The sequence below is a fragment of the Thamnophis elegans genome, chromosome 2, assembly GCF_009769535.1.
Source record: "Thamnophis elegans isolate rThaEle1 chromosome 2, rThaEle1.pri, whole genome shotgun sequence".
Taxonomy (NCBI): Eukaryota; Metazoa; Chordata; class Lepidosauria; order Squamata; family Colubridae; genus Thamnophis; species Thamnophis elegans.
Window position 1 is genome coordinate 158,331,731 of NC_045542.1, and position 15,441 is coordinate 158,347,171.

At 42.2% G+C, this 15,441-nt stretch overlaps 1 protein-coding gene across 1 annotated transcript; it reads right to left on the reverse strand.

The window, feature by feature from the left end:
• Nucleotides 1-1,808: 1,808 nt before the first annotated feature.
• On the reverse strand, nt 1,809-7,245 carry LOC116523842 (zinc finger protein OZF-like). The gene is made up of 2 exons (XM_032238931.1): nt 7,162-7,245; nt 1,809-3,464 (listed from the first exon to the last, which is right to left on the reverse strand). Exon 2 carries the CDS (start codon nt 3,139-3,141, stop codon nt 1,930-1,932), a length of 1,212 nt encoding a protein of 403 aa, XP_032094822.1. The 5' UTR covers nt 3,142-3,464; nt 7,162-7,245; the 3' UTR covers nt 1,809-1,929.
• Nucleotides 7,246-15,441: the final 8,196 nt, after the last annotated feature.

Sequence of the window (15,441 nt, forward strand, 5' to 3'; positions counted from 1 at the left end):
TTCACAAGAGACAGGTTGCAAGGTGGCTTAACAATTGTAGTGTGTTAGAAACCCAGCAGGTCGGATAGATCAGAAAATGGCTTTACGTTATCTTTTTGTTATTATTTTATTATTAAATTTATTCACTGCACATCTCACAGTTTGAGGGGACTGAGCATTTTGCCTTGCCCAGATGTTCATAGCAACACTATCCACTTTTTCCTTGTCAAAAGCTAATGACAGTTCTTATACAATGCATTTTTAAGAATGAAACATTTTCCACTGATCAATTTTTCCCCTCACATCGCCACCAGCAAGGGAATGCAACAGTTTTTTCAGCAACTTGGTCCTGCTGTCACCCAGCAGCTATCAAATGGTAATAAGCAGACACCTCCAAAAGGGTGAGATCCCAGCAGGAGTTGCTAATAAACCTGGAGATCCTGTGATCAACCCAGAATACCTTTTCTCCTTAACTCAATATTCCTACAGCTCTTCAGCAGGTTCACCTGCAAGGCAAAACAGGCTTTACCTGTGAAATTTTACACTGCTTTTTATCACTGGGCCTTGGGCCAACTCCCCGCACACCTATCATACACTTACTTTTGGGAGGTATCCCGGAGTCATCCCTCATTTTAAGAGCACCCCAACTCCTTAAGGCGGTCTGCAGATTGTTACGGTAGCAAAACAGAGCAGTTTCTCCCACACAACAGTGACTCAAAAGCAGCCACTATTTTGGCCCTGAGACAGGTGTGGCAAAATGGCGGCTGCTTCCACAAGTACATTGTGTGGCCCATTGGTGTATCCTGGGCACTCTGAAAATGATGACTGCTCTCAGCACACAATCAATGTTGGTCTACCCTCCTTTCACAATGTGAGATCAGAAACCTTCAAAATATGAGGTTTAGGGTGTGAAGCCTGGTGGGGTGGGAGTTTGGCCTAAGGGCTTCAGAGATCCAGTGGGAGTGGGAAAAGGCCTGGGGAGGGGGAAAGGTTGTGTGGGACCTGTGGGGGAGGGAAAGGCTTGGGGGAACACAAGAGTTGGGAAGCAGAGCACCGGGTGTTTGGGAGAGGCCTAGGGAAGGGAATCCTGTCCCACGCTTGGACTCCAAGAGCTTCTCCCAACACTGAGGTAGCCACTGTTCCACTTAACAACTCGTTTAATTGCTGCATCAGGGAGAACTGATTAGTTAAGCAAAACAGTCTCACTTAACAGGCAACTAATTGGCAGGCCCCATTAGAGTTGTATATCAATTACTACTTGTATAGTGGCTGGGGAATTCTGGAGCTCAAAAGCTGGAGGACACCAAGGTAGAAGGTGGAAAATCCGCATGTGAGAATTACACAATCAATATACAAAAAACACCACCCAAAAGCCTTTTTGAGGAATTCCTGTACTTCTGCAACAGGAAATATCCAGAAATTCTTTGCTGATAATCAGAAATTGGTAGTTAGCATTTTTCAAATTCAGATTTTCCTCTTTTTCCCCTCCATCTTATTCTGATATGTATTCACTTAAAAGCAGTAGGTCAGGATTCAAATGCAGGTAGTCCTTGTCTTACAACAGTTTGCTTAATGACCATTCAAAGTTACAATGAAAATAGTGACTTATGAGCATTTTTCACACTTATGAGCATTTCAGCATCCCCATGGTCACGGGATTTACTTGACAACTGACATTTACAATGGTTACACTTCCCAGGGTCATGGGATCACCTTTTGCAACCTGACAATGTCAATGGGGAAATCAGATTCACTTAACAACCATGTTGCTCATTTAACTGCATTGATTCACTTAACAAATATGGTATGAAGTCATCAAAGGGGGCAAAACTCATTTAACAAATTTCTCACACAGCAACAGAACTTTTGAGCTCAATTATGATGGTAAGTTAAGGACTACCTGCAGACAATTTCTCACCTACATTCCCAATGAGAGATCAGAAATGAAATTCAAGCCTTCTCTAAACTCATCAATGTTTGCCTTGTGTGGATTTCCTTGTGTGCAATAAGAGATGATTTACGCATGAAGTACCGTCCACAGACTGGACATTTGAAAGGTTTCTCCCCTGTGTGTAAGCCTACATGACTTAGAAGACTAGACCTACTACTGAAATCTTTGCCACACTCTGGACACTCATACGGCTTCTCTCCTGTATGTATCCTCTGGTGTACCACCAGGCTGGAATTCCGACTAAAACTTTTCCCACACTCTGGACACTCATACGGTTTCTCTCCTGTGTGAATCCTCTGGTGTATTACCAAGTGTGAATTCTGACTAAAACTCTTCCCACAATCAGGACATTCAAAAGGTTTCTCTCCTGTGTGGGTCCTCTGGTGTATCACCAGGCTGTAATTCTGACTGAAACTCTTCCCACAAATAGGACATTCAAAGGGTTTCTCTCCTGTGTGAGTCCTCTGATGTATCACCAGGTGGGAATTTGTAATGAAACTTTTCCCACAATCAGCGCAGTCATACAATTTCTCCCCTGTGTGAGTTCTCTGATGTATCACCAGGTTGGAATTCTGACTGAAAGTTTTTCCACAGTCAGGACATTCAAAAGGTTTCTCTCCTGTATGAGTCCTCTGATGTATCATCAGGTTGAAATTCTGACTAAAACTTTTCCCACAGTCAGAACATTCAAAGAGCTTCTCCCCTGTGTGAGTCCTCTGGTGTTTCACCAGGGTGGAATTCTGACTGAAACTTTTCCCACAAGCGGGACACTCAAAGGGTTTCTCTCCTGTGTGAGTCCTCAGGTGTCTCATGAGGTGAGAGTTTCCAATGAAACTCTTCCCACAATCAGGACAGTCATATGATTTCTCCCTGTTGTGAGTCCTCTGATGTATTACCAAGTTGCTGTGCATGCCAAAGCTTTCATCACATTGGGAAAACATGTACGGCGCCTGTTCTGTGTGGGTCCTTCCATCAACCACAAGGGAGCAGTTTTGACTAAAGTTTTTGCCACATTCAGAATATTTATATGGCTTTTCTCCAATGTGGATCCGGTTGTCCATAATCAGCTGTGACTTGCAATCTTTCTCACAATAGGTAGATCTATGAAGCTGTTCCACCACCGATATTGAAGAGGTCAAAAATATGTGTGGTCCTTGTTGGGTGGAACTTTGATTCAAAGCATTTTCTTCCTCACAGTGTGAAGCCTGCATTATGTCTGCCCTACGTGACTGTCCAATGTGATCTTTTACTCTACACTGACTTCCAGATTATTTCCTTCTTTTTCTGAATGGAAAAATAATCTCCTCTGATCTTTTCATACAATGTATTCTTGTGTTCTATATAAATTACTAATTCCAGCTTGAAAAATCTTCTTTTTTTATTTTCTATCCTTTGTTCCCCGGCTTCTGGGGAAGGAGAAGAATTGTGTGGTTTTCTGAAGGAAATGTAAAACAACTTGATTTCTGGCTTGATTTCTTAACCTTGCTTGTTACTCTTCAGTTGCCCAGAATGCTCTTATTGGCATCCTCTTTGTCTGTAAGATGCAAAGAAAAGTGTAACTTTAATTATTTATAAAATGGTTACAGAAAATGTGAGAAAAAGAAAAAAAGTATACATCCCATTGAAAAGCAAACATGCTACAATGCTAGAATAACCTCTTATATTATGATTGAGAGATTAGAGAGATTAGAGAGATCCAAGTTCAAATAGCCATCCAATCATGAAATTCTCTTACTGACTTGCATCAATCATAAGTTCTTAGCACTGCAAAGAGTTATCATCAAATATATCTGGAAGTGCTAGGGATAGATTATACAATTGTAGATATATGCCTACTGAGAGAAGTCCAAATACACACACCTATAAAGGCATATATGTAGAAAAACCATGTATTTTCAGACAGAAAAATGTCCTCAGCTCCAAATAAGGGCAGAAAATACTGTCCATAGCCATTCTGGTGTCATTTCAATTCAAACAGTCCTCACTTATCTACAGCAATTGGGACTGGCATCTGCATCACTAAGCAGCTTGATCATGAAGCATGATGCCACGTGGCAGTGCCCACTTACATCTGCACCTCTGCACTTGTTAAGCAGATCACTGTGGGTTGTTAAAGTCAATTTCACGATTGTCACTTGTAAGGATCTTGCCCGCATCCCCACTGACTTTGCTTATGAGAAGCTAGCTTGCAAAGTCATAAATGGGTATCATGTTTCAACCATCATAAATATTCATAAATCAGCACCCAAACCAAACAGCCTTTCTTGCTCCCAGCCTCTCCTCCAACCTGTCTTCAACTCACCTTCCAGCTGCTGCTTCCACCCTTGGAAGAGCACAAAAGCCACTATGCATATCACCTGCCTCCCAGGGATGAGCAGGAAGAGGAAATTCCTTGAGCTTCTCGGCTCCTCCTATTCTTTCTAGCAATAAAAGTAACTTGATGGTTTTAACTCCTTTAAGCTCAACCACAGATGCAGCTACTGTATTGTTGGCTTTCTAGCACAGATGCTGCCTTCATGAGCGCCATCTCCTGACAGGAGTTGGAAAAACACATTTGTTCCATATCCACCTAAGGCGTTTGCAAGATGTTTTCAGTGATTACATGCTCGACTCCTAAAAGTAAAGGTTTCCCTTGCACATATGCGCTAGTCGTTCCCGATTCTAGGGGGCGGTGCTCATCTCCCTTTCAAAGCCGACGAGCCAGCACTGTCCGAAGACGTCTCCATGGTCATGTGGCTGGCATGACTAAATACCAAAATCACACAGAACGCTGTTACCTTCCCACCAAAGTGGTCCCTATTTTTCTACTTGCATTTTTTACATGCTTTTGACCTGCTCGACTCCTAGCAACCTCCCTTTGCAACTGACCCAAGTGAAATAGTGAAGTGTGACACTAATTAGCTTCTGAAGATTAGCTACATGCTAAGCCCTAAATGTTCATGAGGTTCTAACAGAATTAGAAAATAAGAATTGGAAGGGACCAACTCTCTAAGCAGGAGATACTATACCATTCTGGACAAATGGCTGCCCAACCTCGCCTGATGGAACACGCACAATTTCTGGAAGCAAGCCATGCCACTGATTGTTCTCACTGACAAGACATTTCTCCTTAATTCTAAGTTGGATTCCTTTTTGATAAGTCTCTATCTGTTATTTCTCCTGCTCTCAGGCATTTTGGAAAATAAGCCAATCCTTTCTTTGTCAGCCTCCAAATATTGAAAGATTGCTATCATGTCACCCACTAGCCCTTCTCTGTGTTAGACATATCCAGTTCCTGCTATTTTTCTTCGTACGTTTTAGCCTTCCAATTCCCTAATCATCTTTGTTGCTCTTCTCTGAACTCTTTCTAGAGTCTCAATATCTTTTCTGTATCATGGTGACCAAAACTGGGTGCAGGATTCCAAGCGTAGTTTTACCAGTCAGTGTATGCAGAACTAGCATTTCATGGGATGTCTATGCAGAGTCTCAGTCTCATCCAGGTCATGGTTACCCCAAAAGTGTTTTTTTCAAGAGGCAACTGGACTTCCTTTGTTTTTCCTTGAAGATGTTTCGCTTTGCATCCAAGAATTTTCTTCAGAACCGTCTTCAAGGAAAAACGAAGTGTAGTTGTGTCTTGATAAGCGCACTTTTGGGACTTCACATGCTCTTCATACTATCCCACTATTGATGCAGACTAGGACTGCATTGGCTTTTCTGCAGCTGCAGCACACTGCTAGCTCATACTTGGGGTGACTGTCCACTGAAAGTCCTAGATCCTGTTCACAGTTACTGCTGTTGAGCCAGGGTCAAGGTTAACTACTTTTTTAAAAAAATGGAGAGCTATGGGGACAAAATGTTCATCTAAATGTTAATACTTTCTTTTCCCAATATCCTACGTAAGGAACTTTTAATATATGGGAGCTTGTGTGGGCAATGCCCTTGGCATTAAACTTACTGAACTGATTTGCATTAAAAATGATCAATCCAGACAGTGGTTTATTCTTTTGAATTGCCTGAGGAAAATGGACCTGGCCCTTCCCTTTTAAAAAAAAAAGCCCGGACAAATAGCATCATATAATGTGTCAGGCTGAAGTTAGTAGGCTCTGAAGTGCCCAAGATTTACATTATGTTAAAATACTTAAATATTTACAGAAACTGAAAGCTATAAAAGTGAAGGTGGAGAGACTCAGAGAAATACCATACCTACGACAGACATGAAATTGGGAGGAAACTGAAAATTGGAAAGGGGAGAATGTAATATAATAACTAGAGGAAGCTGGGCTGGCTGAATAAAATATAAACAGGAACTCTCCGTGCAGCATTTTATTCCAAAATCTGAAGCCTCTCTAGAGCTCAACCAACCTGCCTCTTCTGCACACCAGTCTCTCTTCCCCAAAATGCTCAAAGGCAGTTCTTAAGAGCTCCCAGGCCTATCCCTAGACCTGAGAATCCTTTATCTTTCTAAATACTTCATAGAAGTCTCTTGATCTCTTTGCAAAGCTATTTGCAAAAAAACAGAGGAGGGCTTCTTTTTCAGGGTAGATTATACAACCCATAAAAGAAATAAAAATTGAAAATGTCCGCAGAGAGGGCTGCTCCCTTACACAGGGGCAGAGAAACAGGGATGCAGCAGTCACCAGAGAGAGAATCTGGGCAGGTAAGAGAGGCAGATTCAGGTGCTGCATCTCAAAGCAAGCCCACCTGGAGAGGGCTGCCCATTGGCCAAACGCACCTGAACGCCTTTCAGGTCTCTGTCGCCCGCCATTCAGATGCCACTGGGTTCCTAGCAGGGTTGACGCCCTGGCAGGGAACCCCACCCACCCCCAGCCACGATCCCTGAGCCCAGATGCTCTTCCTCCCCTCCAGACCCCGGGAGGCGAATCCTCCCCAGCAGCCACAGGGAACGGTGGTGCTCATCCTTCCCCAACACCAGGCGGCCTCCCCCGGGAGCAGGGCTGCACCAAATATGGGGCTGCAGGGAAGGAGGGGGTGGAATGGAGGGAGGATTTTAAGGGGGTGTCAGAGAGCCGTTCGCAGAAGCAGCAACCGAGGAGGAGGAGGAGAAGCGGCAGCGCAGCGATTCCCACGGAGCAGAAAACCTTGCAAGGAAAGGCGGAGAATGGGAAGGGGAGGGGGCGCAACTGGGGAAACCCCACCTCGTTCTCCTTCCCTCCCCCAAGGAATCTCCCCTCCCCTTCCCGCACCTGGGGATTCCCCCCTCCTCTTCCCCCACTCGCAGCGTCCTTGCCCACCTGGCAGCCCTTGAGCGCCTCTCCCCGAGTGGCCCGCAGCCCTGGCTCTTAAAAGCCATCGGAAGACCAGAACGGGAAGCAGGAGGGGCCTGAAACTGGGTTCCCAGCCCCTATTTTTTCCCCTTTCCTGCCTCCTCTCTAGGCGGAAAAGAAAAGCTCTCTAGGTTTAACCCCTTCGCTGAAGCCACTGCGGGGAGAAGGCGACTGGGGCGTCAGCGAGCAATGCCACACACCGTCACCCCCAAGGAAAGATCAAAACCAAGGATCGAGATGGAAAAAGATAATTGCCTATGTTAAACCTGCACCCCTAAATGCAAATTAGCAATTCATCGCTATCAAAAGATTAGCGAGAAAGCCCTGTAGATGTGGTTGGATTACAACACCCAACATCTTTCACCCCGCCATTAGATGCTGCGACTTGCTGACTAGCTACCCTTATACAGTATGTCAAGAGAAGTCTGGTAGCATCTTTTCTGACTATCAAATTGCATTAAAATGCATAAGGAACTCTTAATGTACAAAAGTGATCTTCCATGCCATCCGATTTTGACTCTCATAAATTCACAGGCTCTCCTCCCAAAAATAGGGAGAATCCCTTGTTCTGAGTAGGAGGATCCATTTCCTGACTTCCTTCTCCTGTGTTAAGAGTTTTCATCTCTCAAATGAAGCTGCATCCAAACAACTTGATTTCCCCTTTCCACCAACAGAGTTACATGTTCCCCAAGGATAAAAAAGAGCCATAAGACTGTACAGTGGGGGGGTTTAAATTTTTTTACTACCAGTTCCGTGGGTGTGGTAAGGGAAGGATACTGTAAAATCTCCATTCCCTCCAGTGGTGGGTTTCAATTTATTTTATTACGGGTTTGCTCATGCGCAGAAGCCGCCACTACCGGTTCACCTGATCCAGGGCGAACTGGCAAAAACCCACCTCTGATTCCCTCCCCACTCCAGAGGAAGGTTACTGCAAAATCCCATTTCCTCCCAATCAGCTGGGACTTGGGAGATAATAGATCAGATAATAGATGGGGGTGGGGCCAGTCAGAGATGGTATTTACCGGTTCTCCGACTCAAAATTTCCGCTACAGGTTCTCCTGGTCAGAACCTGCTGAATACCACCTCTGGTAAGACAGCATAACAACACTGTAGATCACAGCCTAACTCAGGGGATTTCATGCAACCTTCCTTTTGTAACTGCTATCAGCATTTGCAATCATTTTCTGAGATTTCAAATGGAGCGGGATCATGAAAATCAAGGGGAGGTCACAAGTACATTATTTCAGTTCAGTTTCAGTTTATTGTATTTATATGCCGCCCTTTTCCCCCGAAGGGGACAACTCGAACCGGGGAAGGGGGATACAGACAAAAATTTAAAAACAAGCATAACAATATATAATTTAAAACTCACAACAGTCATACCATTCAAGACGGGGGCAACAGCTCTTTAGCCCCAGGCCTGTCGGAACAGCCAGGTTTTGAGGGCTTTGCGGAAGGCCTGGAGGGTGGTGAGGGTTCGAATGTCCACGGGGAGTTCGTTCCAGAGGGTCGGAGCAGCCACAGAGAAGGCTCTCCTCCGGGTAGTCGCCAGTCGACACTGGCCGGCGGATGGAATTCGGAGGAGGCCTAATCTGTGGGATCTAATCGGTCTAGTGGAGGTAATTGTCTTGTTTGATTGGCAGCAACATGTTTAACTTTTTAGTGCTGAGAGGTTTCAAGTGGCTGCTACTTATTTTCCCCTTCATTTGGTTGCTAATTCCACTGAAGCTCCCTACTGTTTATAATTTGGATTTTGGAGTGTCACAAAGACAAGCTTTGGGAGACGCACCCTGCTCTCAAGGATCTCTGTTGACAGCTTGCTCATAAGTTTGGAACTCTTTTAACTGTTGTAAAATACGGCTTTAATGGAAAAGTTAATAGTATTGTGCAAAAGTTTAAAGCCATCATTAGATTTGTTGTTTTACCAAAAGTTTTAATGACCATCCCTAATTATTTTTCCATCTTCATATTAAGATCTGAACAGGAAATACAAGAAATAGGTATATAAAATGTAAACAAACACAAATCGCAGAACAAAATGGCTTCTTCGGGGAATAGTCAGCATTTAGTGTGAACAAACTTGGTTGTAGGCACATCTGGGAGACTGTCCTGAGCTTTTCTGTGGTTATCTTCTGGTATATTATACCAGGCTTCTTTCAGCACATCCCAGAGTTGTTCTTTAGATTGACTGTGTTTTTCAGAGTATAAGAAGCACCAAGATTTTGAAGAGGCAAATAAAAAAAAAATTGCACTCTGCAGACCCCACCAAAAACGGCCCATTCTTTGCAAAAACGGCCCCATTTTTTGTCAAAAAAAGGGCATGCATAGCCTTTAGGAGGCTTATAGTGTTCCTTCGGGCTGGGTGTGTGTGTGTCAAGCAAAAAATGGTCCATTTTTCACTCATTTTTACCGTCTCCAGCCCACAGGAGCATTCTGGAAGCCTCCTAAAGGCTATGCATGGCCATTTTTGCAAAAGGGGTGGGGTTTCAGGAGGCCAAAAATGCTGTATTCAGTGTATAAGATGCACCCAGATTTTCACCCTCTTTTTTGAGGGAAAAGGTGCATCTTATACTCCGAAAAATATGGTAGGTTATCTTATTTCTTTCTCTAATCCAGCTGATCCCATACAGTGTTCATAATATTCAGAAATTAACTCTGTTGAAGCCAGTCCAGTCCATTTCTGTGTTTTATCAGCTCTTTCTCTCACTAAATATCATTTCACTGCAGGAACAGTGTGCTTGGGACTGTTGTCATGCTGAAAAATAAACCTATTCCCAATCAGGCACTTTCCAGAAGGAATGGTACAATAAATTAAAACTTGTCTGTTCTTTTCAGTGTTCATGATCCCATCAGTATTGCCAATACCACTTGCAGAAATGTAGCTCCAAACCAGGATAGATGCTCCACCATGTTTCCCTGAAACCTACAACACTCATTTATCTCTCTCTCTCCAACTCTTCTTACATATTGTTGACAATTGGATTCAAAAATTTCAATCTTGGTGTCATCATTAAATAACATTTTTTTTTTACTGATCCTTAGTTCAGTTTTTGTGAGGTTTAGCATATTTTAGCCTTTTCATCCTGCTCTCCTTCTGCAAAAGTGGTGTCTTGGGTACTACCCATCCACAAAGACCATTCTTGATAGGGCTTCTTCAGACTGTCTCCAGACGTTATGAATGCTCTGTCAATGAAGATTTTTAAGAGGAGATTGGACAGCCATTGGTCTGGAAAGGTACAGGGTCTCCTGCTTGTAGAGCCAGTTCCTTCCAACTCTTATTCTGTAAGAACTTCATGAACTTTTAGGGCTCAACAAGTAGCTAATCTTGACAAGGTAAGTGGATTTCACTATTTTACTTGGTTCAGTTGGAATGATAGGTTGCTAGGAATAAAAGAAATAAAGATTTGATAGCATGTAACCAGTGAAAACATCTTGCAAACACCTTAGGTAGAGACAGGTCAAGCCTGTTTTTTGGCCTCCTATCAGGAGATAGCAGTCAAATAAGCAGCGTCTGTGACTAGAAAGCCGACAATATAATAGTGGCATCTGGAGGAGCTAAAAGGAGTTAAAACATCAAGTACTGCATTATAATATAATAGAATAACAGAGTTGGAAGGGACCTTACAGGTCTTATAGTCCAACCCTCTGCTCAGGCAGGAAACCCTACACCACTTCAGACAAATGGTTGTCCAACATCTTCTTAAAAACGTCCAGTGTTGGAGCATTCACAACTTCTGGATGCAAGTTGTTCCACTGATTAATTGTTCTAACTGTCAGGAAATTTCTCCTTAGTTCTAAGTTGCCTCTCTTCTTGATTAGTTTCCACCCATCGCTTCTTGTTCTACCCTTGGGTGCTTTGCAGAATAATTTGACTCCCTCTTCTTTGTGGCAGCCCCTGAGATATTGGAACACTGCTATCATATCTCCCTTAGCATTGCTAGAAAGGGTGGTGGAGGAGAAGCAGAAGGGAACGTCTGGCTCACTCATGGGAGGAATATGGTGTGCAGAGTGGCTCTTGTGCACTTCCAAGGGAAGAGCAGCAACTGGACAGTGAGTTAAGGACAAGTCAGAGAAGTGAAAAGAGCATTTTTTTCAGGGTCTCCACCTTGTGCAGAGTGTTGGACTAGAAGACCTTCAAAGTCCTTCCAACTCTATTATTCTATGAGGCTGGGAGCAAGTAGGCTGTTTGATTTCTTCCACGGCATAAAAGCAACAGGGTGAAACAAGTCAGCTGCTGCTACATGTTTCTTTCCCCAAAATTTCCCAAAACTGGCTGTTTTTTGCTCATTTTTGCCCCCCCCCAACCCCTATAAGCACTCTATAAGCCTCCTAAAGGCTATGCATGCCCTTTTTTGACAAAAAATGGGCCATTTTTGGGAGGTCTTCAGAATGCAAAACCTTTTTTTTAAGTTTGCCTCTTCAAAATCTTGGTGGGTCTTATACTCTGGTACGTCTTATATTCCATAAAATACAATAACTCTTTTTTTGCTATTTTTCTGAGCATTGCACGGACTGACCTTGGGGTTTATTTGCTGGGATGTCTACTTCTGGGAATATTGGCAACTGTCTTGAATGTTTTCTATGTCTGAATAATTTTCCCTGCTCTAGAAGGATAAATTTTAAATTACTTGGAAATGGCCTTATAACCCTTCCCGTTCAGTGGGCAGCAACTCCAGCAATGCTGGAGACCAGCAAACTCCTTCAACTTTGGCTTTTATAGAGGTACTTGCTGATGATCAATTGATAAAGGCACTCAGAGAGAGTGCACTTTCTTTTTCGCGTGACTGTACTTGCCAATAAGCTAACAAGTCATTTAATTGCTTGAATGGATATTTCAGCTTGGATCTCAGTAGTCTTCCATGTGTCAAATGAATCATAATTAATGTAAGCGATTATTCTAGCATTGTGGCATGTTTGCTTTTTTTGTTGTAATGTATACTTTTCTCCTTTTTTTAAAACTATTAAAACAATTTATACATTGGTTTTTTTTAAAACAAGTAAAGTTACACTTTTGCTTGAATCTTACAGGCAAAGAGGATGCCAATAAGAGAACTCCAGACAACTGAGAATAACAAGCAACATTGTAAAGCAAAGCAAATTGAGGCAGAAATAAAACTATTTTCCATTTCCTTCAGAAAACCACACAATTCTTCTCCTTCCCCAGCAGCTGAGAGACAAAGGAAAGAAAATCAGTAAGAGGTTTCAACCGGGGGGGGGGGGGGGAGTAGAGTATTTTTTTGGTTATCAAGCCTTTCCCTCTCCACAAGATCCCTCCAAGCTTTGCCCTCTCCCACAGGGTCCCTGTAGACATTTCTTTCCTCCGCAGAGTCCCCACAGGCCTTTCCCTCCCCCACAATGTCCCCAAAGGCATTTTTCCTCTCCCGCTGCATCCCCGCAGTCCTTAGGCCTGACTCCCACCCCACCAGGCCTCACAGCCTCCTCCTCCATACCCTTTGAAGGTCTCTGAAACTCAAGTTGGTGAAAAAGGCCAGGATACGCATCCCAGGGCCACATGGCTATGTCCTGGAAGCAGCCGTTATTTTCAGTGTGCCCGTGATTAAATCCTTGGTCATGTGATGGACTTGGGGAAGAAGTTCCCATTTTGTCTCATCTGCCTCTGGGCCAAAATGGCGGCTGCTTCTGAGTCATTGTCATACAGCGGAGGGAGAAACTGTTCTATTTCATTCTGTTTCAAACTGTTCACTATTTCACCTTAACACTCTGCAAACTGTATTAAGGGATCGTGGGTGCACTGAAAATGACAGCTGCCTCCCAGAGGTCTCTAAAAGATAAGTGTTTGATGGGTGAGAGAAGTCCACACAAATTTGATTAAGGAAATAACCAGAAGACTAATTCCACAAATGGCAAAAGATATAAGACTGCACTATTACTGGAAAGACGCAGGTTGAGATGTGAAAACTAATAACAAAATATTACTCAAATTTAGTTAAAATTAAAGCATTATGCTAAAAATGAAGTGATAATGGATATAGTTAGATAAATAATTGATAATGATAACAATGTACACATATGTATTGGTTTGATAAGAGGAAATTTGGTATAAATTCTAAATAGTGATCATGAAAGGAAGTTTAGAAACTCTGTTATGTCTGAAAGCTTATAATATTTAAAAGTAAGTTAAATTTAGTTAAACTAAAACCAAAAAAAAATGACGGATATTGTTAAATAAATGATTGAGAATGATAATAATGTAATATTTGTATTAACATGATAAAGGAAATTGGATATAAATTGTAAACAGTGATTAAGAAAGGAGGTTTAGAAACTTTGTTATTAAACGTAATTTTTATTTAGAAAGTGTCATAAAGATGTAATGTTGCTGGATGATATTGAGAGTAGATAACAGAATGCCATCATGTAGTTTTGCTTTAAATTTTGCAATATTTTATATAAAGGGACGTAAAAACAATTATAGTCATATGAAGATTGAGGTATGATAGTAATATATATAAATATATTTGATTTAAAATATGTACTACAATGTGAATTGTAGGTGATGACTGTGGAAGGGATGCATGAAAGAAAGCTCTTTGTAACCAATTGAGACACTTTTTACAATTTGTAATGGAAGATATTTTTGTGGTGTTTGTTGTGTTTTGTCTGTGTTTATTCAAAAATAAAATATATATATTAAAAAAAACTTTTTTTGAAACCCACCACTGGTGATAGCAGTATGCTGACATATCTATTGAATGGTGGATAATCTTCCATTTTTAATAATGCATTGTGTAATGAAATAAATAACTTTTGGCAAAGAAAATATTGGGTAGCGTCAGTGTTGCTATGAATATTAGGGGAAGACAAGGCACTTAGAATGGCCTCAAACTTCCAGATGTGCAGTGAATAAGTTTAATAATAAAATTAATAAAATTGTAATACAAAACCCTCAAAACCCTGGGTTTCTAATATGCTACAATTGTTACTCTACCTGTAATTGGATAGAACAGTGGTTTTTTTTTAAATCTCCACCAAGATTTACCCTAAAAAAGATCAGGAATCTCTAGATCAGCTTTTTACAAAGTAGCCCCCTCCAAAGGTTTTGCCTAAGGTATCTGCCTCGGAATAATCAAGATGGAAATCTACCTCCTCTGGAAATTGGGAAGGTTGTTCAGAGCAATTCTTTAGGCTCTGCAAGTATGAAGATAAAAACATATGTAGGACGTTACCACCCACTCCTCTCCAAGAAAAATGAAATTTTCTAGTGATGAAAGAAATGTCCTTCTGGGTTCGGCTCCAAGTGGGGAAAAAGACACTGGAGACATGGAGGCTGCTTGGAAAGATGGTTTATTGGTGGACAGAACCACATGGCTTGAGTCCTGAACAGAAAAGGTGATCACATGGTGGAGAATGGTGGAGAAAAGAGAAGGGAAGGACTGAGATGCTGAGTCCCTGGTTTTATGCCCTCTCTGGCCTTTGATCTTGACCTTGTATTCTGATTGGTTGTCAGACTCCCATGGGGCCATGCAGTGGCAACTCTCTAGGCTGTGTTTTGAATCCAGGTTTGGTTGTGTTGTATATGTTTGTGAGAAAGACGCAGGAGCCATGGAATCAGAGAGTAAGATGTTTATTGCGAGATGACAGCAATTCAAAAACGTCCCTGCAACTGTCAGGGTATTTATACTCGAGCCCAAAGCAACTGTCAAATGACCAGCCAATCAGAGAGCTGGTAACAGGGAACATTTGCATATATAACACTCCTTCCCCCCAGTTATTTGCATACTCAACACTCCTCTAACATTTGCATATATAACACTCCTTCCCCCCAGTTATTTGCATAATAACCATTTATTTGTGTGTTATCCATTTACCTTTTTGTGTTGTCAATTTGCGGTTCGAATCCCACCTTCGTCGCCAGTGTTGTATATGTTTGTGAGAAAGACGCATGAGCCATGGAATCAGAGAGTAAGATGTTTATTGCGAGATGACAGCGATTCAAAAACGTCCCTGCAACTGTCAGGGTATTTATACTCGAGCCCAAAGCAACTGTCAAATGACCAGCCAATCAGAGAGCTGGTAACAGGGAACATTTGCATATATAACAGGTTGAGTTCTCAGATGCCATGTGGTGAGTTGGGTAAAAGGCCAATATTATCATGCCTTAATCCCATCTCCTTGGAGCTGGAGGGGAGAGCTCTTTATTATGTAAAGTGGATTAGTTTGGCCTTCTTAATGGCCCATTGACAAAGTGGGGATGGGCAGGAAGCTACAAGGAGCTATTCTGTCTTT

Excerpts from the sequence above, each read along its gene's own strand:
- LOC116523842 (XM_032238931.1), bottom strand. The coding sequence starts at position 3,141 with ATGCAGGCTTCACACTGTGAGGAAGAAAATGCTTTGAATCAAAGTTCC.